The sequence below is a fragment of the Puma concolor genome, chromosome C2 (assembly GCF_028749965.1).
Source record: "Puma concolor isolate L17-30 chromosome C2, mPumCon1.1.hap2, whole genome shotgun sequence".
In the NCBI taxonomy this organism is placed as follows: Eukaryota; Metazoa; Chordata; class Mammalia; order Carnivora; family Felidae; genus Puma; species Puma concolor.
The window spans coordinates 50,303,377-50,325,819 of NC_141675.1; the positions used below are offsets into that span (position 1 = coordinate 50,303,377).

The following is a 22,443-nucleotide window of genomic DNA, read 5'->3' on the forward strand; positions in this document are numbered from 1 at the left end:
TGTCTATAAACTTCAAATCTAGAAATTCAGGATGTTTAATTCCTAACCTGTGTGTTGGCAAAGGATTGTGTATGAATGTAATGGAGGCCAAGTGGTCCTGTGTCCTTGGGCATCATTGCATTAGATTCACTTGACTTTTTAAAATTTATTTTATTTATTTTTGAAAACACACAAGCAAGTGGCAGAAAGAGAGGGAGAGAGAGAATCCCAAACGGACTCCTTGCTGATAGCACAGAGCCTGATGTGGAATTCGAACCCATGAACTGTGAGATCATGAACTGAGATGAAGAGTTGGGTGCTTAACTAACTGAGCCACCCAGACACCGTATAGATTCACTTGACTTTTAAAAATCTATTTTATATATTGGATTTTTTTTATTATGTTAGATTTCTTTAGTAGAAAATATTGTGCTGCTTTAAAAAAAAATTAGGCATACTACTTACCTTAAATAAGCTGTTGATTCTACAGATGAAGAATGAAACAGGAATTAATGGAACATGGCTAAGGTTTTGTCTATAATCAGGCATCTCAAGGGATGCCTTTTCTGTTCTTACAATATAGAAGCAGAATCCATTTTTCTTAGATCTATGCATACCTTATGTTTTTATCCTTTTTAAGTATTTGATGAAAGAGAAATGCCAGTTCACATTTTTGGAGTTAAACAGTCTGTTGTACTTTTTTTTTTTTTTTTTTTAAACAGCATACTCTTCTTCCTAAAATTAGATTAGTAGTTGAATCTGGGTGGTGAATAATAAGGTGGTTCATTATACGGTACTCTTTACTTTTGTATGTTTAAAAATTCTTTTAATAAGTTTAAAAAAGATTGCACATATATTGTGATTTAAAAAATTTTCAGTGGAGAATACTGTGGCAATACATGGACTATCAAAAATAGATAAAAATCCTTGATGTAAAGGAGATGTAAAGAGAACTAAAGCGTTGTAAAAAATGATGAGTTGGATGGGAAATTAATAGTCACATTTGAAATTAAACACTTCAAAAAACTTACTATAGTTATGTCAATTATAATTCAGTAAAGTTGGAAACAATGGTCAATGGATTTTAATTTTTGGAAGGATTTTTATATTAGAAACTGATACTTTTGTATTACATTTTAATATAAATATAAAATTTATATTAAATACCATTGTTAATATTCTCTTTAGGTCCTGGCTTGGCAATCAGAGTAATATGTGCTGAAGAACCTTATATTTGTAAGGACTTTCCTGAAACCAACAATATTTTGAAAATAGTAGCTGATTTTTCTGCAAGTGTTAAGAAGGTAATAATTTGCATTGAGTTTATATATTGTAGGTGTTTTAAGTAGACATAGCTAATCAGTATAAGGAATTGGATGGATTCTTGGCAGTAGTAGTTTCATTTTTTGGAAATTCAGAGTAATTTAACATGTTAAGTGACTCTAAAGAAAATATTCTCTAGAGACTTGCAAATGCAGACTTTTCAGCCATACAACAGATTAGATAGCTTGAATCCTTAAAAATGCTAGATATGAAAGGGTGTTTAAAAATATTGTATATTTAGTATAAGAAAATAAGGAAAAACGTTTTAACTCGAAAGTGAAGATAAGTCTCCCAGTCCTTCTGTAGATTCGATGCCTGAATTCATAATCTGTGTGGTCTGAAAAACTGCAGGCCAAGAATTTCAGTTTAAAGTGAAGCTTGATTGCTCATGCATCCAGGTGTCAGGCTTAGCAGTGTAAATTCTCTTTGCAGTGTCTTCAACCAGCCCTTAAAAGATTCCTGCATATAGAGTTCCAATATATATGAACTTAAAATTTTAAAAATTGCAAAATATGTATAGAAGTCAGGCAGCATGAATGAGAGCTAGTGGAAAAAACTGTCAGAACAAGACTCTGAAACACTATTCAGATACTGGTGTTCATAGATAGTGTAAAATATGTAGAATTAAAAGAAGCAAAGAATAATAAGGTATATGATAAATGACTGGGCAGCTTTGAAAAAAAGTAAGTTCTAGGAATGAAAACAACTAAAACTAAAAACAGCTAAAGAAAGAAGTAATGAACTCCAAGGTAGATGCTAAGAGATACAAGACTCTGAAACACTATTCAGATACTGGTGTTCGTAGATAGTGTAAAATATGTAGAATTAAAAGAAGCAAAGAATAATAAGGTATATGATAAATGACTGGGCAGCTTTGAAAAAAAGTAAGTTCTAGGAATGAAAACAACTAAAACTAAAAACAGCTAAAGAAAGAAGTAATGAACTCCAAGGTAGTCCAGAAATTAGAGTATCAAAGAGAAAATATGGACAGAAGAGGTTAAAATAGAATGAGAAGGTCAACTTTAACATATGTCCAAGAGGAGATAATAGACAAAAGTATTTGAATTCTTCCACGCTGGTGGAAGACACCATGCCTCAGATTCAGGAAACGTAACACATCTCAATTAGAATAATGGGAAGAAAAATTGATACCAAGTAGGCATATCTAGCAAAATAGCAGTCTGCCAAAGACAAAGCAGCTGCAGAGAAAAGATTGATTGCCCTTCAAAGGAAAGACTTACACTGAAAGTAATGGCAACAGCAAGAAGATTTCAAAGTGCCAAGAGAGAATAATTGTGAATAGTGAACAGATGAGCTGTCTTGTAAGAACTAGGGCAAAATAAAGACATTTTGAGATAAACAGAATTTACTATTAACAATCATTACTTAAGGAACTAAAGGCAGTGCTGCTCAACCCGAAATAAACACGGGCTGTATAATAAAACTAATCTCTGATTTTTGTTATTTGTTTAAAAACATTATAACAGTATACATGTAAAATAGCATATAAGCCACAGGGATTGGAATTAAAGCATTCAAAGATGCTTGTATTGTTTGCTAGGAGGACAGAGAGATTGATTCTCTTCTGTTAAGTATCCATGCTAACACTTAAGGGGAACTGCTAAAAGAATAAAAATATGGGAGTTAACTTCAAAACCAGTAGAAGTGGGGGGGGGGGGGGGGGCGGGAAAGACCAGTAGACGGGATTAAATGAGGTGGGAGAAATAGTTTAGAAAAATGTAAGAACGGAGAAAGAAACCCAGAAACTGGGACAAAAAGAAACTGCTAAATAAAATGGTAGAATTAAATCCAACCATGTTTTTAACCCACAGTTAATTAAAAGGACTAATATCTCTAGTTATGATATAGGTTGTCAAACTAGATTGAGAAGTAAAACCTAATTATAGTCTGTTTACTTAGAGATAGAAGGAGTGAAAGTAAAAAAATGAAGGAGCATATATACCAGGCAAATACACCAAAAAAAGGAAGTGGGTGGAGATACATTAATTTTAGACAAAAGTAACTATGGTAAAGAGTTTTAATATAAGGAAAAGGTTTGAGTCACGTGAGGTGTGGCCCTCACTGATGATGAAGATTAAATCTTCAAAATATATAAGCTGTATTTCTTACCCTGATGCTTAAGATTTTACAGCCCTGGCCCTTAGGAGTGAAATTCTGATACACTGCGTAGCACACACAAGTCAAAGAGAAATATCAGATAGGACCTATTGCTGTAAACCAGTAAGTGTAGATACATAAGAGAGTAATAGATACCAAAAGAATACCTCATTTCTTGAAACCTTAAGAAATATCTGTTTGATTTTCTCAGCCACATACACTATTACAAAGAGTCAAAGCTTGTACATCAGAAGAGGATCAGGAGAAGCTGATGCAAATTACAAGTTTGCATTCATTGAATGCCTTCCTGCTGCCAATTAAAACTGTAGGTGTGCAGGTGAGTTGTGTGGATTCACTGATCTGTGACAGAACTTTCTGCAATTTGTTCTTTCCATTGATACTGAAATAGGAATGACTTAGGAAAATGAAATATGAAAGTATATATATCAGATTTAGAAATGTAAAAAGGTGGTATTTTATAAAATGTAGAGTAAATGAGGTTATAGGAACTAAAAATTCAGGCTGAGATTTTGCATTTTGGAACATCTGCCATCTCTAACCAAAAGTTAAAATTCAAACAGTGATTTGCTATAGAGTTGGCTTGCTTGCTTCTGCCTTGAAGGGCAAGTACCAGGAAGTCATGTTGTCTTGTATCCCTCTTGGTGTGGAAATGTACTTTGGCTTTAGAAGTCTTTTAAGTGCAAGAAGGCTCCCAGATGAGCATTTACACTATTTAGGTCTTGCTCTCAGCTTGTGTATTCCTTAAACGAATGCTCTCCACCTCTTCAACACGTTCTCTCTTAGCTTTGATCATGTACAGCTAACGTTTTTATATTTATTGTTCTGTCTTTCTAATTGTAAAAGCGTAGAAGGATAATATAGTTTTCACTTTTTTTTAATGATGTATGTATGTATGTATGTATGTATGTATGTATGTATGTATGTGAGAGCGAGCAAGCCAGGGGAGAGGCAGAGAGAGAGGGAGAGAGCAAGAATTGCAAGCAGTCTCCATCCACACTGTTGGCACAGAGCCTGACTCGGGCCAGCTGTCAGCTGTCAGCACAGAGCCCGATGTGGGTCCTGAATTCACAAACTGCGAGATCGTGATCTGAGCTGAAGTCGGACGTTTAACCAGGTGCCCCTACAGATTCGTTTTGAAATTTGTTTTGATAATTCAGGCAGCTATTGCCCTACTATTAAAAAAACCAGAAAAACAGACAAGTTATTTGATTTGTTAAAAGTTTTTCCAGTCCAAGTAGATCTCTTACAGAGAATTTTCATCTCTGTATACTAACTCCTGTTAGGTAGGAAGGTGAATTGAATTAGTTCCCTACTCCTGTTTTTAGATAAGTATTATAGATGATGTTAGATGAATAGATGTTTGAGGCAATTTGTTGGATGAATTCTTTTTTTTTTTTTTTTAACGTTTTATTTATTTTTTGAGACAGGGAGAGACAGAGCATGACCAGGGGAGGGTCAGAGAGAGGGAGACACAGAATCTGAAACAGGCTCCAGGCTCTGAGCTGTCAGCACAGAGCCTGATGCGGGGCTCGAACTCACGGACCGCGAGATCATGACCTGAGCCGAAGTCGGCTGCTTAACCGACTGAGCCACCCAGGCGCCCCAGATGAGTTCTTTTTTAAAAATGAAGCTTATTCCAGTTCCACTACTTTTTCCATCAAAATAAAGGTTTCTTTTGTTGTTTGATATGTTACTTTATTTTAGTCTTTTATGCTTTTGAAGGTGAGACCCTTGGAAAACTAGATAAAAATCATAATTCATGGTTAGTACAGCAATGAAGTTTATTTTCTAAATACCAAAATGAACCATACTTGTAAAAAAACAGAAAAGGTCAAAATGCAGTACATTAGTAATTTTCCCTCCTCCTGTTCTGTAGTTGCATCTCCTTGTATGCATCCTTACAGAAACATTTATTTATGTATTTATGTATGTATGTATTTATTTATTTTTTATAATTTAACTTTATTTTTTATTTTATTTATTTATTTTTTTTTAATTTTTTTTTTCAACGTTTATTTATTTTTGGAACAGAGAGAGACAGAGCATGAACGGGGGAGGGGCAGAGAGAGAGGGAGACACAGAATCGGAAACAGGCCCCAGGCTCCGAGCCATCAGCCCAGAGCCCGACGCGGGGCTCGAACCCACGGACTGCGAGATCGTGACCTGGCTGAAGGCGGACGCTCAACCGACTGCGCCACCCAGGCGCCCCTATTTTTTATTTTTTAAAATTTACATCCAAATTAGTATATAGTGAAGCAGTGATTTCAGGAGTAGATTCCTTAGTGCCCCTTACCCATGTAGCCCATTCCCCCTCCCACAACCCCTCCAGCAACCCTCAGTTTGTTCTCCATATTTATGAGTCTCTTTTGTTTTGTCCATCTCTCTGTTTTTATATTATTTTTGTTTCCCTTCCCTTATGTTCATCTGTTTTGTCTCTTACAGTTCTCATATGAGTGAAGTCATATGATTTTTGTCTTTCTCTGACTAACTTCACTTAGCATAATACCCTCCAGTTCCATCCACGTAGTTGCAAATGGCAAGATTTCATTCTTTTTGATTGCCAAGTAACACTGCATTGTGTATATATATACCACATCTTCTTTTTCCATTCATCCATTGAGGGACATTTGGGCTCTTTCCATAATTTGGCTGTTGTTCATAGTGCTGCTATAAACATGGGGGTGCATGTGTCCCTCTGAAACAGCACACCTGTATCCCTTGGATAAATACCTAGTAGTGCAATTGCTGGGTCATAGGATAGTTCTCTTTTTAGGTTTTTGAGAAACTTCCATACTGTTTTCCAGAGTGGCTGCACCAGCTTGCATTCCCACCAGCAGTGCAAAAGAGATCCTCCTCCTCCGCATCCTCGCCAACATCTGTTGTTGCCTGACTTGTTAATGTTAGCCATTCTGACAGGTGTAAGGTGGTATCTCATTGTGGTTTTGATTTGTATTTTCCTGATGATGAGTGATGTTGAGCGTTTTTTCACGTGTCGGTTGGCTATCTGGATGTCTTCTTTGGAGAAGTGTCTGTTCATGTCTTTTGCCCATTTCTTCACTGGATTGTTTTTTGAGTGTTGAGTTTGATAAGTTCTTTGTAGATTTTGGATACTAACCCTTTATCTGATATGTCGTTGGCAAATATCTTCTCCCATTCTGTTGGTTGGTTGCCTTTCAGTTTTTCTGATTGTTTCCTTCGTTGTGCAGAAGCTTTTTATTTTGATGAGGTCCCAGTAGTTCATTTTTGCTTTTGTTTCCCTTGCCTCCAGAGATGTGTTGAGTAAGAAATTGCTGTGGGCAAGATCAAAGCAGGCTTTTGCCTGCTTTCTCCTTGAGGATTTTGATGGCTTCCTGTCTTACATTGAGGTCTTTCATCCATTTTGAGTTTCTTTTTGTGTCTGGTGTAAGAAAGTGGTCCAGGTTCATTCTTCTGCATGTCGCTGTCCAGTTTTCCCAGCACCACTTGCTGAAGAGACTGTCTTTATACCATTGGATATTCTTTCCTGCTTTGTCAAAGATTAGTTGCCCATACGTTTGTGGGTCTATTTCTGGGTTCTCTATTCTGTTCCATTGATCTGAGTGTCTGTTCTTGTGCCAGTACCATACTGTCTTGATGATTACAGCTTTGTAGTATAGCTTGAAGTCTGGGATTGTGATGCCTCCTGCTTTGGTTTTCATTTTCAAGATTGCTTTGGCTATTCGGGGTCTTTTTTGGTTCCATACAAATTTCAGGATTATTTGTTCTAGCTCTGTGAAGAATGCTGGTGTTACTTTGATAGGGATTGCATTGAATATGTAGATTGCTTTGGGTAGTATCGACATTTTAACAATATTTGTTCTTCCTATCCAGGAGCATGGAATCTTTTTCCATTTCTTTGTGTCTTCTTCAATTTCTTTCATAAGCTTTCTATAGTTTTCAGTGTATAGATTTTTTACCTCTTTGGTTAGATTTATCCTTAGGTATTTTATAGTTTTTGGTGCAATTGTAAATGGGATGGATTCCATGATTTCTCTTTCTGTCACTTCATTGTTGGTGTATAGGAATGCAACCGATTTCTGTGCGTTGATTTTGTATCCAGCAACTTTGCTGAATTCATGCATCAGTTCTAGCAGTTTTTTGGTGGCATCTTTCGGGTTTTCCATATAGAGCTTCATGTCATCTGTGAAGAGTGAAAGTTTGACCTCCTCCTGGCCAATTTGCATGCCTTTTATTTCTTTGTGTTGTCTGACTGCAGAGGCTAAGACTTCCAATCCTATGTTGAATAACAGTGGCGAGAGTGGACATCCCTGTCTTGTTCCTGACCTTAGGGGGAAAGCTCTCAGTTTTTCCCCATTGAGGATGATATTAGCGTTGGGTTGCTCGTATATGGCTTTTATGATCTCGAGGTATGCTCCTTCTAGCCCTACTTTCTTGAGGGTTTTTATCAAGAAAGGATGCTGTATTTTGTCAAATGCTTTCTCTGCATCTATTGAGAGGATCATACGGTTCTTGTCCTTTCTTTTAGCGATGTGATGAATCACGTTAATTGTTTTGTGTATATTGAACCAGCCCTGCATCCCAGGTATAAATTCCACTCGGTCGTGGTGAATAATTTTTTTAGTGTATTGTTGGATCCAGTTGGCTAATACCTTGTGAGGATTTTTGCATCCATGTTCATCAGGGAAATTGGTCTATAGTTCTCCTTTTTAGTGGGGTCTCTGTCTGGTTTTGGAATCAGGGTAATGCTCGCTTCATAGAGTTTGGAAGTTTTCCTTCCATTTCTATTTTTTGGAACAGCTTCAAGAGAATAGGTGTTAACTCTTCCTTAAATGTTGGGTAGAATTCCCCTGGAAAGCCATCAGGCCCTGGACTCTTGTTTTTTGGCAGATTTTTTTTTACTAATTCGATTTCCTTACGGTTATGGGTCTGTTCAAATTTTCTATTTCTTCCTGTTTCAGTTTTGGTAGTGTATATGTTTCTAGGAAGTTGTCCATTTCTTCCAGATTACCCATTTTATTGGCATATAATTGCTCATAATAATTTCTTATTATTTTTATTTCTGTTGTGTTGGTTGTGATCTCTCCTCTTTCATTCTTGATTTTACTTCTTTGGGTCCTTTCCTTTTTCTTCTTGATCAAACTGACTAGTTGTTTATCAATTTTGTTCATTCAGAGAACCAGCTTCTGGTTTTATTGATCTGTTCTACTGTTTTTTTGGTTTTGATAGCATTAATGTCTGCTCTAATCTTTATTATTTTCTGTCTTCTTCTGGTTTGGGGTTTTATTTGCTGTTCTTTTTCCAGCTCCTTAAGGCGTCAGGTTAGGTTGTGTATTTGAGATCTTTCTTCCTTCTTTAGGAAGCCTTTGCTGCATCCCAGAGGTTTTGGGTTGTGGTGCTATCATTTTCATTGACTTCCATATACTTTTTAATTTCTTCTTTAACTGCTTGGTTAGCCCATTCATTCTATAGTAGGATTTTCTTCAGTCTCCAAGTATTTGTTACCTTTGCAAATTTTTTCTTGTGGTTGATTTTGAGTTTCATAGCATTGTGGTCTGAAAATATGCACGGTATGATCCTGATCTTTTTGTACTTACTTAGGGCTGACTTGTGTCTCAGTATATGGTCTATTCTGGAGAATGTTCCACGTGCACTGGAGAAGAATGTATATTCTGCTGCTTTAGGTTGAAATGTTCTGAATAGATCCATTAAGTCCATCTGGTCCAGTGTGTCATTCAAAGCCACTGTTTCCTTGTTGATATTTTGATTAGATGTTCTGTCCATTGCTGTGAGTGGGGTGTTGAAGTCTCCTAGTATTATGGTATTACTATTGATGAGTTTCTTTATGTTTGTGATTAATTGATTTGTACATTTGGGTGTCCCACATTTGGCGCATTAGTGTTTACAGTTGTTAGGTCTTCTTGTTGGATAGACCCCTTGATTATGATATAATGCCCTTCTGCATCTCTTGATACAGTCTTTATTTTCAAGTCTAGATTGTCTAAGTATGGCTGCTCCAGCTTTCTTTTGTTGACCATTAGCATGATAGATGGTTCTCCATCCCCTTGTTTTCAATCTGTAGGTGTCTTTAGGTGTAAAGTGGGTCTCTTGTAAACAGCATATAGATGGGTCTTGTTTTCTTATCCATTCTGTTACCCTATGTCTTTTGATTGGAGCATTGAGTCCATTGACATTTAGAGTGAGTACTGAAAGATATGAATTTATTGCCATTATGATGCTTGTAGAGTTGGAGTTTCTGGTGGTGGTGCCTCCTTTCTAATCTTTTGTTGCTTTTGGTATTTATTTATTTATATATATATATATTTTCATCTTTTCTCCCCTCAGAGAGTTCCCCTTTTACTTTTACTTTAAAAAGAAAGTAAAAGGGAATTATAGGTGCACATTGTTTGTCACCTTTCTCCCTTTAACTTGACATCATGGGCTTCTTACTACATGCCATTACAAGTAGATTATTATTTTTTCTAAAAATTTTAGAAATGTTTATTTATGAGAGAGTGGGAGCAGGGAAGGTGCAAAGAGGGGGCTGGGGGGGACAGAGGATCCAAAGCGGTCTCTGCACTAACAGTAGAGAGTCCAATGTGGGGCTCAAACTCATGAACTGTGAGATCATGACCTGAGCCAAAGTTGGACACTCAACTGACTGAGCCATCCAGGTGCCCCAAGTAGATTATTATTCTTAACTGTTACCTTGTATTCCATGTATGGTCATACCATAATTTAATCATTCCCTTACCAGTGGACATTTAAACTATTTCACTTTTTCATTACTATAGGTATTTCAACAAATATTAATCATAATTTTTAAGCAGTTATTTGTGCTTCTATAATATCATGTCTTGTATTAAAGAGCATGTACATTTTGAACTTTGGTAGATACTATCAAATTAGTGTTCATGTAGTCAATTCTCATATCTCAGTATACTGGCTAGTAGGTAGTTAGCTAATGAATCTTTTTAAATTGTTTATTTTAGTTTAAAATTTTTTAAGTTTTTGTTTATTTATTTTTTTTTTTAGTAATATCTACACCCAACATGGGGCTCAAACTCACAACTCTGAGATCAAAAGTTGCACACTCTTCTGACTGAGCCAGCCAGGCACCCCTTAATTTAAAAAAAAAATTTTTTTTTAAGTTTATTTATTTTGAAAGAGAAAGAGAGTGTGAACAAGCGAGTAGGGGAGGGGCAGAGAAAGAGAGAGAATCCCAAGCAGGCTCCTCTGCACTGACAACATGGAGCCTGATGTGGGGCTCAAACCCATGAACTGTGAGATCATTATCTGAGCTCAAATGAAGAGTCACATGCTCAACCGAGTGGCTCAGTCAGTTAGTTGAGTGTCCAGGTCTTGATTTGGGCTCGTGTTATGATCCCAGGGTCGTAAGATTGAGCCCTGCATTGGGCTCTGTGGAGTGTGGAACCTGCTTAAGATTCTTTCTCTCTCCCCCTCCTCCCTCTTCCCCCACAACCCCCTCTACTCTTCTCCCCTGCTCCTGTGCACATGCTTGCTCTCTCCCTCTCTCTGAAATAAAAATTAAAAAAATATTATAAATAAAAAGCAAATCACTTGCATTAAAAAGGACAAAGGAAAAGGGAATCAATATTATGTTTTATTCATTATTTTTTAATTATTAAAAAAATTTTTTTTAATTTTTTTTTTTTTTTTTAAATTTTTTTTTTCAACGTTTATTTATTTTTGGGACAGAGAGAGACAGAGCATGAACGGGGGAGGGGCAGAGAGAGAGGGAGACGCAGAATCGGAAACAGGCTCCAGGCTCCGGGCCATCAGCCCAGAGCCTGACGCGGGGCTCGAACTCACAGACCGTGAGATCGTGACCTGGCTGAAGTCGGACGCTTAACTGACTGCGCCATCCAGGCGCCCCTAATGTTTATTTTTGAGAGAGACAGAGACAATGCAAGTTGGTTAGAGGCAGAGAGAGAGGGAGACACAGAATCTGAAGCAGGCTCCAGGCTCCGAGCTGTTAGTACAGAGCCTGACATGAGGGTTGAACTCTCGAGCCACAAGATCATGACCCCAGCTGAAGTTGGACACTCAACCGACTGAGCCACCCAGGCACCCCTGTTTTATTCATTATTTTTAAATTGATTTTCTTAGTTCATTTTTGAAGAAATTGATAATAAATGTTTAAGAAATTATTTTTATCTGACTTAGAAATGCTTTATCCACCTAATAAACGGGCAGATTTTTTCATAGTTTTTTTTTAATATAGTTTACACACAATGTTACGTTATTTTCAGGTGTACAGCATAGTGATTCAACTTCTCCATATGCTATGCTAATGCTCACCACAAGTCACCATATATCCCTATTATAATGTCATTGACTATATTCCCTATGTTGGGCCTTTTATTCCTGTTACTTGCTCATTTTCTAACTGGGAATCTTGTGTCTCACTCCCCCTTCACCCATTTTGCCCATCCTCCCACTACCCTTCCCTCTGGCAATCATCAGTTTGTTCCTGTATTCATGGGTCTGATTCTGCCGTCTCTTTGGTTTTCAGATTCCACATAGGAGGGAAATCATTCAGTATTTGTCTTTCTCAGTCAGACTGAATTAGCATAATAACCTCTAGGTCTATTCTCCTCAAATATCCCCTCAAATATCTCCCCTCAAATATCTCCCCTCAAATATCTTCTAGGTCTATCCATGTTTTGCAAATGGCAAAATTTCACTTTTTTTATGACTGCGTAATATTCTGTGTGTATATATGTGTGTGTGTGTGTGTGTGTGTGTGTGTGTGTGTATACACGTATGTGTAGACACCACATTTTCCTTATCCATTTGTCTATTGATGGACACTTAAGGTTTTTCCTTGTTTATTGTAAATAATGCTGCAGTAAAGATAGAGGTGTGTATTTTTTCAAATTGATGTTTGCATTTTTGTTGGGTGAATACCCATTAGTAGAATTATTGCATCATATGGCATTTGTATTTTTAATTTTTTGAGGATCTGTTTTCCACAATAACTCTATCAATTTACATTCCCACCAACAGTGCATGAGGGTTTCTTTTTCTCCACATCTTTGCCAACACTTAACTCTTTTTGATACTAGCCATTCTGACAGGTATAAGGGGATATCTTACTGTGCTTTTGATGTGCATTTCCCTCCTGATTAGTGATGCATCTTTTCATGTGTCTATTGCCATCTGTAGGTATTTGAAAAAATACCTGTTGAAGTCCTCTGCCCATTTTTTAATTGGATTGTTTGGTGTTTTTAGTTTTGAGTTGTAGGAGTTCTTTACGTATTTTAGATGTTCACTCCTTATTGGATGTATCATTTTTCAGATATTTTTTTCCATTCACTGGGTTGCCTTTTGTGTTTGTCAGATTCCTTCATTTGCAAAAGCTTTTTATTTCAGTGTAGTCCCAGTAGTTTATTTTTGCTTTTTGTTTTCCTTGCCTTAGGGGATATATCTAGAAAAATGTTGCTGTGGCCAATACCAGAGATTTTACTGCCTGTGTTCTCTTCTAGGGTTTTCAGGTCTCACATTTAGGTCTTTAATCCTTTTTGAATTCATTTTTGCACATGGTGTTAGTGGTTCAGTTTTATTCTTTTACACGTAGATGTCCAGTTTTCCTGGTGCCATTTATTGAAAAGACTGTCTTTTCCTTCTTACCTCCTTTTTCATAGAGTAGTTCATCATATAAATGTGGGTTTATTTCTGGCCTCTCTATTCTTTTCCTCTGATCTATGTATCTGTTTTTGTGCCAGTACCATACTGTTTTGATTACTGTAGCTTTATAGTATATCTTCCAGTCTGGAATTGTAAGACCTTGTTCTTCTTTCTCAAGATTGTTTTAGTTACCCAGGGTCTTTTGTGGTTCCATACAAATTCTAGTATTACTTCTAGTTATGTGAAAAATGCTGTTGGTACTTTGATAAGAATTACATTGAATGTGTAGATTGTTCTGTGTAGTAGAGACATTCTGATAATAGTCCATGAGCATGGAATCCTGTCTTTCTGTTTGTGTCATCTTCAGTTTCTTTCATCAGTATTTCATAGTTTTCAGAGCTAGGTCTTTCACCTCTTTAACTTTATCCCTAGGAATTTAATTCTCTTTAGTGTAGTTGTAAGTGGTATTATTTCTTAATTTCTCTTTATGTATGGTGTATAGAAATGCTACTGATTTCTGGGCATTAATTTTGTATCCTGCAACTTTACTGAATTCATTTATTACTTTTAGTAGTTTTTTTTTTTTTTTAATTTTTTTTTTTTTAACGTTTATTTATTTTTGGGACAGAGAGAGACAGAGCATGAACGGGGGAGGGACAGAGAGAGAGGGAGACACAGAGTCGGAAACAGGCTCCAGGCTCTGAGCCATCAGCCCAGAGCCTGACGCGGGGCTCGAACTCACGGACCGCGAGATCATGACCTGGCTGAAGTTGGACGCTTAACTGACTGCGCCACCCAGGCGCCCCACTTTTAGTAGTTTTTTGATGGAGTCCTTAGGATTTTCTATGTATGGCATCATGTCGTCAGCTAGTGACAGCTTAACTTCTTTACCAATATTGATAACTTTTTTTTTCCCCCTTCTCTGATTGGTATGGCTAGGACTTCTAGTACTATGTTGAATGAAAGTGGCGAGCGTGGACATAATGTGTCTTATTCCTGCTTTTATAGGAAAAGCTGTTAGTTTTTCACCATTGAGGATGATGTTAGCTGTGGGTTTTTCATATGTGGCCTTTGTTATGTTGAGGTAAAACATTGGTAGATCCTGTCTGCCAAATTAAGTATGCCGGCTATATACAGTTTGGCAGATATTTAGAATGAAATCCCAGTGAGCTTCTGGCATGTGTTGAATAATTATTTTTTTAAATATTTATTTTGAGAGAGAGAGGGCGCAAGCAGACCAGGGCAGAGAGGGAGAGAGAATCTGAAGTAGGATATGGGACTCTATCTCATGAACCTTGAGATCGTGACCTGAGCCAAAATCAAGAGTCAAATGCTCAACCAACTGAGCCACCCAGGCTCCCATGCATTGAATGAATTTTTAAAATTACCAAGATACTTTCTTTTCTTTTTAAAAAAAAAATTTTTTTTTTAATGTTTATTTTAGAGAGAGAGCGAGACTGAGAATGAGTGGGGGAGGGGCAGAGAGAGAGAGAGAGGGAGACACAGAATCCAAAGCAGGCTCCAGGCTCTGAGCTGTCATCACAGAGACCGACATGGGGCTTGAACTCACGAGCTTTGAGTTCATGACCTGACCCTAAGACGCTCAACTGACTGAGCCACCCAGGCGCCCCTAAAATTACCAAGATACTTTCTTTATGTCTGAGCTCATTTAGGTAGAATTTAATATGGGATTTTAATTTAGGATTTATTTATATCATTAGAGAAATACTTAAATATGCATTTATTCAAACATGTTTTTGTTTAAAAAAAAGAAAATGATTGTTGATGGTGTTATCATGACTGAAATATTTTCCAATCCGTGTTTTGATTTCTATAAAACCATTAAAAATTATTGATTGTATTTTTATTTTCAGGGTGACTGTCGTTCCTACAGTTATGTGTGTGGAATCTCCAGTAAAGATGAGCCTGACTGGGAATCTCTTATTTTCCTGGCTAGACTTATACCTCGCATGTGTCACAACATTAACAGGTATGTTCTGCAGGGGACAGGGGGTGAGGTGAAATGGGAAGATGTGTTTTTTTTAAGATCTTCTCACTGTTGAGAGACCAAAAGACTCAACGTATACATAGATAACAATTGAACAGATACTTAATAATAGCTTGTGTTTTCTTCCTTCATCACAGTGTAGTCACTGGCTTATTAAAAAGCTTTCTATTGTTGTTTAAAGGAAAACTAGGAAGGATTTTTTATTAAGTATAAAATATTAAAGGCACTTTTAAAACTTGTGTTCCAGGGGCACCTGGGTGGTTCAGTCGATTGTCTGATTCTTGATTTCAGTTCAGGTCATGAGCTCATGGTTCATGGGTTTGAGGCCTGCACCAGGCTCTGTGCTGACAGTGTGGAGCTTGTTTGGGATTCTCTTTCTCTCTCTCTCTCTCTCTCTCTCTCTCTCTCTCCCCTCCCCCTCCCCCCACTTGCGCTCAATGCTCTCTCTCAAAATAAATAAACTTGAAAAGAAAACGTATCTTTCATATTATCATCTTATTAGTTCTTGGTTTATGATAATATGTTTTCGTCCAGGATTTCTCCCAGGGTTTCTTCTACTAGAAGGAATACATACAGGTTATAGAATTTTCAATAGAGACTTTGTTAATTTAGTAACAATCCCAAGGGAAATCAAAGGGAAGAAATGGGCATATGCCAGATATCATTAAAATACATGCAGAATTTATGTTGATTTTGGTTTTTTCAGGTCTAGCTTTCCTTTCATTTGCACATTAACTTCTTATGTTGGGAGTATCAACAGCTGATTTATAATCTGTTTGTAATACTCAATTGCATTGTCCCATCTATAGTTCAAGAAGTATCACTTGTTTAGTACCAGATTGCTAATTAGATGTTCCAGTTTCACCATTGGGTACTTTTTTGTTTTCTGCATGAGTATGAAGCAATTCACAACCAAAAATATTTTTTTTAAATATACTTCATTGTCAAATTGGCTTATATATACAATATCTAGTGCTCATCCCAACCAGTACCCTCCTCAGTGCCCATCATCCTTTTTCTCTCTCTCCCACCCCCCACCTACCCTCAGTTTGTTCTCTGTATTTAAGAGTCTCTTATGGTTTGCCTCCCTCCCTCTCTGTAAAAACTATTTTTTTCCCCCTTCTCTTCCCCCGTGTTCTTCTGTTAAGTTTCTCAAGATCCACATGAGTGAAGAAAACCTATGATATCTGTCCTTCTCTGACTTACTTCACTCAGCATAATCCCTTCCAAAAAAAATTCTTGAGGTTTCAGTTTACTCAAGTTTGCTGCAGTAATTAAGAACCTACCCATTGGTGTCCACCCGGCAGGATGTGTATAGTTCGAGAACTGCCTGCTGGGTTGTGCTCTCAGGGAGTTGCAGGGAAGCCAGTGTTTTACTAAAAAGGCTTATTATCGTGATGAATCTAAGGCCTGCAAATACAGAAAGCACCTTTATGACACTGAAAAGAAGTACTAATAAATAACAGTAAATTTGTAATTGCTTATTTTGAATGGAGATAATTATCTTGGTTACAATAATGGTTCATAATCCATCTTCTAGAGAATACGTAATGCCTAAATAAACTTTTTAGGTCATATAGAAAATTTCTTTTCCCTGAATTTGACTCAACTGTTTTTGGTTTTCATTTCACAGCATTCTTACAGTTTGAGCTCTCGCGCAGTTTTTCTTTTGCTGAAGGACACTCACCCTTTTTAAACTTTATCTCTGGCCTTTTGTATGCTGGTTTCTCTGCCTGTCTTCTTCTTCCCTCGTGTGTTCCTCCCTCCTTTCCCAAACATTTCCCCTACAGCCCAAAAAATAAAGTCTAACAAACAACAAACAAAACAATAGATCTTATTTTATTAATTTTTAAAGTTTATTTTGAGAGAGAGAGGTGAGGGTAGGGGAAGAGACAGAAGGAGAGAGAGACTCCCAAGGAGGCTCTGCACTGTCAGCACAGAGCCCGATGCCGGCCTCGAACTCAGGAACCGTGAGATCGTGACCTGAGCTGAAATCAAGAGTCAGACGCTTAACTGATTGAGCCCACCCAGGTGCCCCCAAAAATAGCTTTTAAAACATGAATCACAAACCCTTAAAAGAGTCTTGGTGAATTTTAGATGTCTTTGCCAGGGTCCTTTTGGGAATTGGAATTTAAATAATTAAAGACATTTTTTTTTTCTATTTTTGCCAAATATTTTCCTAATTCACATTATGGAATCTTTGTATAGGGAGGGACTGCTCCAGTTTCACTGTTCTGTACGGTGTAAAAGACTACCTATTCCTGTACATTCTGTGAACACTCTTGTTTGTAAAAAATAAGACAGAGCAAGTTCATGGCATTCTTTTTCCTAGTTGCTTTTTCCTCAGGGGATCATTTATGAACTCTAGGGACTGTATTGCTGAGTCGAAGTGTAGCTTTTTATGCATGGGATAAAAACCTGCTTGCTATCATAGGTTTAGGAGGAGGCAGTCAATTAGTTGGTGGTAGTGGCAGTTTTGATGTGATGCAGTTTTTTCTATGTGTTTTTATTCCAAGTACTTACTAAGAAAAAAAAATTCATTAAACTTTATCATGGAAGTTGCCAAGAGATATTTATTGTCTTTGGTAAAGATAGATAGGGCTAGAGAAGAGGGACAGTTGTGTGCTGGCTGGAGTCAAGAGTGGGGAGAGCTAGGATATGTTCATACCCGCGTCCTGACTGCCCCTTGTTTCCTGGGTGAAGGTTGTGGAACAGATCCTCCCAACCAGTGGTAAGACTCCTCAAGTTGTTGTACTTACCTAATCCCAATTTCCTCAAGCCTTGTTCCTTTTATTATAAGCTACTTTTATTAACACCGTTATTAAGATAGGAAGCGTATATCTTTCTTTTAAACATATACTTAAAGAAGTAGTGATTTATTCCTTTGGTGGGGAATAGTAGGATGCCAGATTTTATTTTGGTCACACTTTTTTTTTTTTAATTTTTATTTTATTTTGTAAATTTACACCCAAATTAGTGTATAGTGCAACAGTGATTTCAGGAGTAGATTCCTTAATGCCCCTTACCCATTTAGCCCATCACCCCTTCCACACCTCCTCCAGTAATCTGTTCTCCATATTTAAGAGCCTCCTATGTTTTGTCCCCCTTCCTGTTTTTATATTATTTTTGTTTCCCTTCCCTTAGGTTCATCTGTTTTGTCTCTTCAAGTCCTCATATGAGTGAAGTCATATGATTTTTGTCTTTCTCTGATTTCACTTAGCAGAATACCCTCCAGTTCCATCCACGTAGTTGCCAATGGCAAGATTTCATTCTTTCTGATTGCCAAGTAATACTCCATTGTGTATATATACCACATCTTCTTTATCCATTCATCCATCGATGGACATTTGGGCTCTTTCCATACTTTGGCTATTGTTGATAGTGCTGCTATAAACATGGGGGTGCATGTGTCCCTTCGAAACAGCACACCTGTATCCCTTGGATAAATGCCTAGTAGTGTAATTGCTGGGTCGTAGGGTAGTTGTATTTTTAATTTTTTGGTGAACCTCCATACTGTTTTCCAGAGTGGCTGCACCAGCTTGCATTCCCAGGTCACACCTTTTAGAATGGGGAAATGAGAATCTTTCTTTGGGATCAGTGTTTCCCAAAGTGAAAACAAAATTGAGTAGTCAGATAAGCCTGTAGTGCATTTCCCAAACTTGTCTTGGAGGTTTCTAGTGCATATTAGCATAGTACAGTTTCTGAAGTTTTGTCATAAAGCAACCTATTTATTTGTTCAATTCAGTGTTTCCCCAGACTTCTGTGGATTGATTTCTTAGGGGTACTATAACAAATTATCACACACTCAGAGACTTAAAACAGACGTTTGTTCTTTCACAGTTCTAGAGGCTGGAAGTCTGAAGTCAGGGGGTTAGCAGGGCTATGCTCCCTATGATATAAGGCTCTGGGAGAGGATCCTTCCTTGCCTCTTCTTAGTTTCTGGTATTTACTGGCAGTCCTTGGCTTGTGCAGTATAACTCCAATCTTTGTTGCCATTTTCACATGGCCCTCTTTTTTCTATGTGTGTCTGTTTGCAAATTTCCATCTTCTCAGAAGGACGCCTTCATAGATTAATGCCTACTCTGGTCCTTACAACCTTCCCTTAACTTGATTACTTCTGCAGGGACCCTATTTTCACTTACAGATTCCAGGTGGACTTGAAGTTTGGGGGATACCCATCTATCCAGTACATTATATGAAAAGGGAATCGTGATAATTCCATATATATTTATACATTCTGAGATACTATTATTCCAAAGAATACACTTGCAGGAAGGTACATGGAACATAGACCCTTCTATAATCTTACATCCTGTCCTACCCATGTGGTGATTGGAAGTAGGAGAGGGGATAAAGGGAAAGAATGATACTCTATTTGCCTTGCTTCTACTAAAATGTAATTTCTCTATAATTTTTACTTCCCTTCCAGAGTTGTCTATATATTTGGCCCACCAGTTAAAGAACCTCCTACAGATGTTACTCCCACTTTCTTGACAACAGGGGTGCTCAGTACTTTACGCCAAGCTGACTTTGAGGCACATAACATTCTCAGGGAGTCTGGTAAGTTGCTCATTTTGTTTATCACTACATGCTGTAACTAGAATTTGGAAGTGTGGCATTACAGTTTCTAGTAGGAGGATGCAAGTTTGAATTTCGAGATGCTTTTATTTTTATTACTCATTTCTGTGGATTGTTTGTGATATTGCCTGCTATACAAAATTATTCACCTTTATGGTCATTTGGGGACATGTCCATAGGGGCAAAAAATTTGAGTTGCCTGACTCCCATGTTCCCAGTTTAGGTTATATAAGGTGATTTTTTTGTTTCAGTCTATGACTGTAAACAAGTGTCCTTTTTGTAGTCTACTTGGTACCATATGTTTTGCATTTCTGTGCTTTTTGTTTCTGCTTTTACTATTTGAAATGTCCCCCAAGCATAGTGTTGAGGTGCTGTCTGGGTTTCTAAGCACAGAATGGCTGTCATGTGCCTTATGGAGAAAATACGTGGGTTAGATAAGCTTTGTTCATGTATGAATTACAGTGCTGTTGGCTATGAGTTCAGTGTTAATGAATCCAGAATAAATATTAAATGAGGTGTCTTTAAACAGAAACACATGTAAAACCAGGTTATGTATTGATTGGTTGATGAAAATGTTGTGACCAGAGGCTTACAGGAACCTAACTCTGTTTTTCCTCTAGGGACAGTGGTTTACTGTTTACTAATTCACTGTTTGCAGAATAGACTATAACTACCTTGGGTAACAAGAATAAAATCATATCACTGTAACATTAATACAGTCATCAAATTCTATTGTTTGTGATTGAGTTTACTTACAACGATGTTGAAAACAATGCTGCATGATGATGGTCTTAACTGTTATGCTTATGTATGTGATTTTAGATATTGTCTGGGAAGATTTAATGGAACTAGGTTAGAGGGCTTTTTCCATGGTACGTGATTGGTTCTGCATGTTAACTTCCTTTCTCTAGGGTATGCTGGGAAAATCAGCCAGATGCCAGTGATTTTGACACCATTACATTTTGATCGAGACCCACTTCAGAAGCAGCCTTCATGTCAGAGATCTGTGGTTATTCGAACCTTTATTACTAGTGATTTTATGACTGGTATACCTGCAACGCCTGGCAATGAAATCCCTGTAGAGGTAATTTATATATTTTTTTCTCATACACGTTTTTAATATCTCTTATATTTTGTAATTTGGTGAATGGAATAGGCTATGATAAAATTCGTATTTCTCGGGTTGGTTTTCTGTTTATAAGATAGGCTTTTTTTTTTTTTTTTTTAATCTCCACATAATAATTTAATGTACCGTAGTAGAAAAGACCTTAAATTTATTATACCCTCCAGATGTCTGATTACTATATGGAGAGTATCCACCTCTAATCTGTAATTCTGTCTAATCTTGCCAATAATAATATTTTAAAATATTGTTTTCTAAGAAAGGGTGAAAGCCCTGGGAGCGAAGAAGATTTTATTAGAAATAAGGATGAGATTTGATGCAATGATGGCTAGACACCCATGAATTGCTTAATGCTCTACTTACTGTTTTTGATCATCATCTTCCTCTCTTGTTATCTCTCTCTCCACTGGAGTATTCCAAAGAAGCTATTTGCATAATAGCAAATGAAAACCAAAGTGAAACTTTATTAGGTGGCCCGCAGCTCCCATACTCTAATGCAAGGCTCTGGTTATAGCTGGATAGCTAGGCTGGGGAGTGTGGCTGTTTTCCCTTAGGCTCAAATTTGCCAAATCTCTGTTCTTTCAAGTGACCAGGCCTCCTCCTCCTCATGTACACTTGTAGTGGTTATTGTTACAGTGCATTATGTGCCACCCTGCTGGCCTCCAAGTTGTATGTTTCAGCCACATAGAATTTGTGACACATTGGCTTTAACATATAAAATCACGTGCTTGGATGTCACATTGCTATCAGTGTTTCTAAACACTTGTTATGCACAAGCAACAAATATAACTTGCAGACTGGCAACTGCAGACTGCACTTTGAGTAGTACTGAGTTAAGTCACTTCAATCTATAGAGGGAAATTAGGTTCACCTCATAACACTAATCAGAGACCATGCCATACACATGAAAGACAATAATACAGATAGATCACATTTTAATTGTAAATGCAAGCCTACTAAGTCTGTTGGACATGCACTGGATCCTGGTTCTTCTATTTATGATCTTTGTTTTATAACAGGTGGTGTTAAAGATGGTCACTGAGATTAAGAAGATTCCTGGTATTTCTCGAATTATGTATGACTTAACATCAAAGCCCCCAGGAACTACCGAGTGGGAGTAATAAACTTCTTGTTCTATTAAAGTATTGTGTTCAGTTTAAATTGATTAGAAACCATTCCCAGTATTGACATGCGGTACTGTGAAAAGAGTTACTGGAGCGGCTGCATCACATCTGAGTTCTCTACAGCAAAAATCTACGGCTTAAGAGCTGAGTTGGGGATAACTAAAAGGGACTGAAGAGTTTGTACGGGTATAATCAAAGCACCATTGCCTACACTCAGACAGATTGACACTGCTTTTGCCTTTGCCTCACTTGTTCTTTATGTATAAACTCACTGTTGCTATTAATGTCTCTGTCAATGAAGATGTATGAAGGTGGCTGAGTTTGGGATTAGTAATGGGCCTCTGTCCCCTTTCCAGTTTCTAAGAGCTGTTAGAAAACACCCATTATTTACCAGTGTGACTTACTATGTATATCTTCCAGAGAATCTGAATTTTCCTGTAAGTAACCTTACTCCTCCAAAGGTGGGGATAAGGGATGGACATAATCAGATAAAGGTGTAGGTGGGTTGTTTCAGTCACTTTTGCAGAAACTGGGGCTATCAA

At 37.3% G+C, this 22,443-nt stretch overlaps 1 protein-coding gene across 3 annotated transcripts in view; it reads left to right on the plus strand.

Moving 5' to 3' along the window:
- Nucleotides 1-21,919, plus strand: part of GMPS (guanosine monophosphate synthase) — an 80,180-nt gene extending 58,261 nt beyond the window's left edge. For all 3 annotated transcript variants that reach the window (XM_086674577.1, XM_025913145.2, XM_086674578.1), the window contains exons 11-16: nt 1,168-1,283; nt 3,632-3,757; nt 14,943-15,058; nt 19,506-19,636; nt 20,566-20,738; nt 21,797-21,919. In XM_086674577.1, coding sequence (XP_086530703.1) covers nt 1,168-1,283; nt 3,632-3,757; nt 14,943-15,058; nt 19,506-19,636; nt 20,566-20,738; nt 21,797-21,898 — 764 coding nt within the window. In that variant the 3' untranslated portion in view covers nt 21,899-21,919. The remainder of the gene's footprint in view (nt 1-1,167; nt 1,284-3,631; nt 3,758-14,942; nt 15,059-19,505; nt 19,637-20,565; nt 20,739-21,796) is intronic.
- Nucleotides 21,920-22,443: the final 524 nt, after the last annotated feature.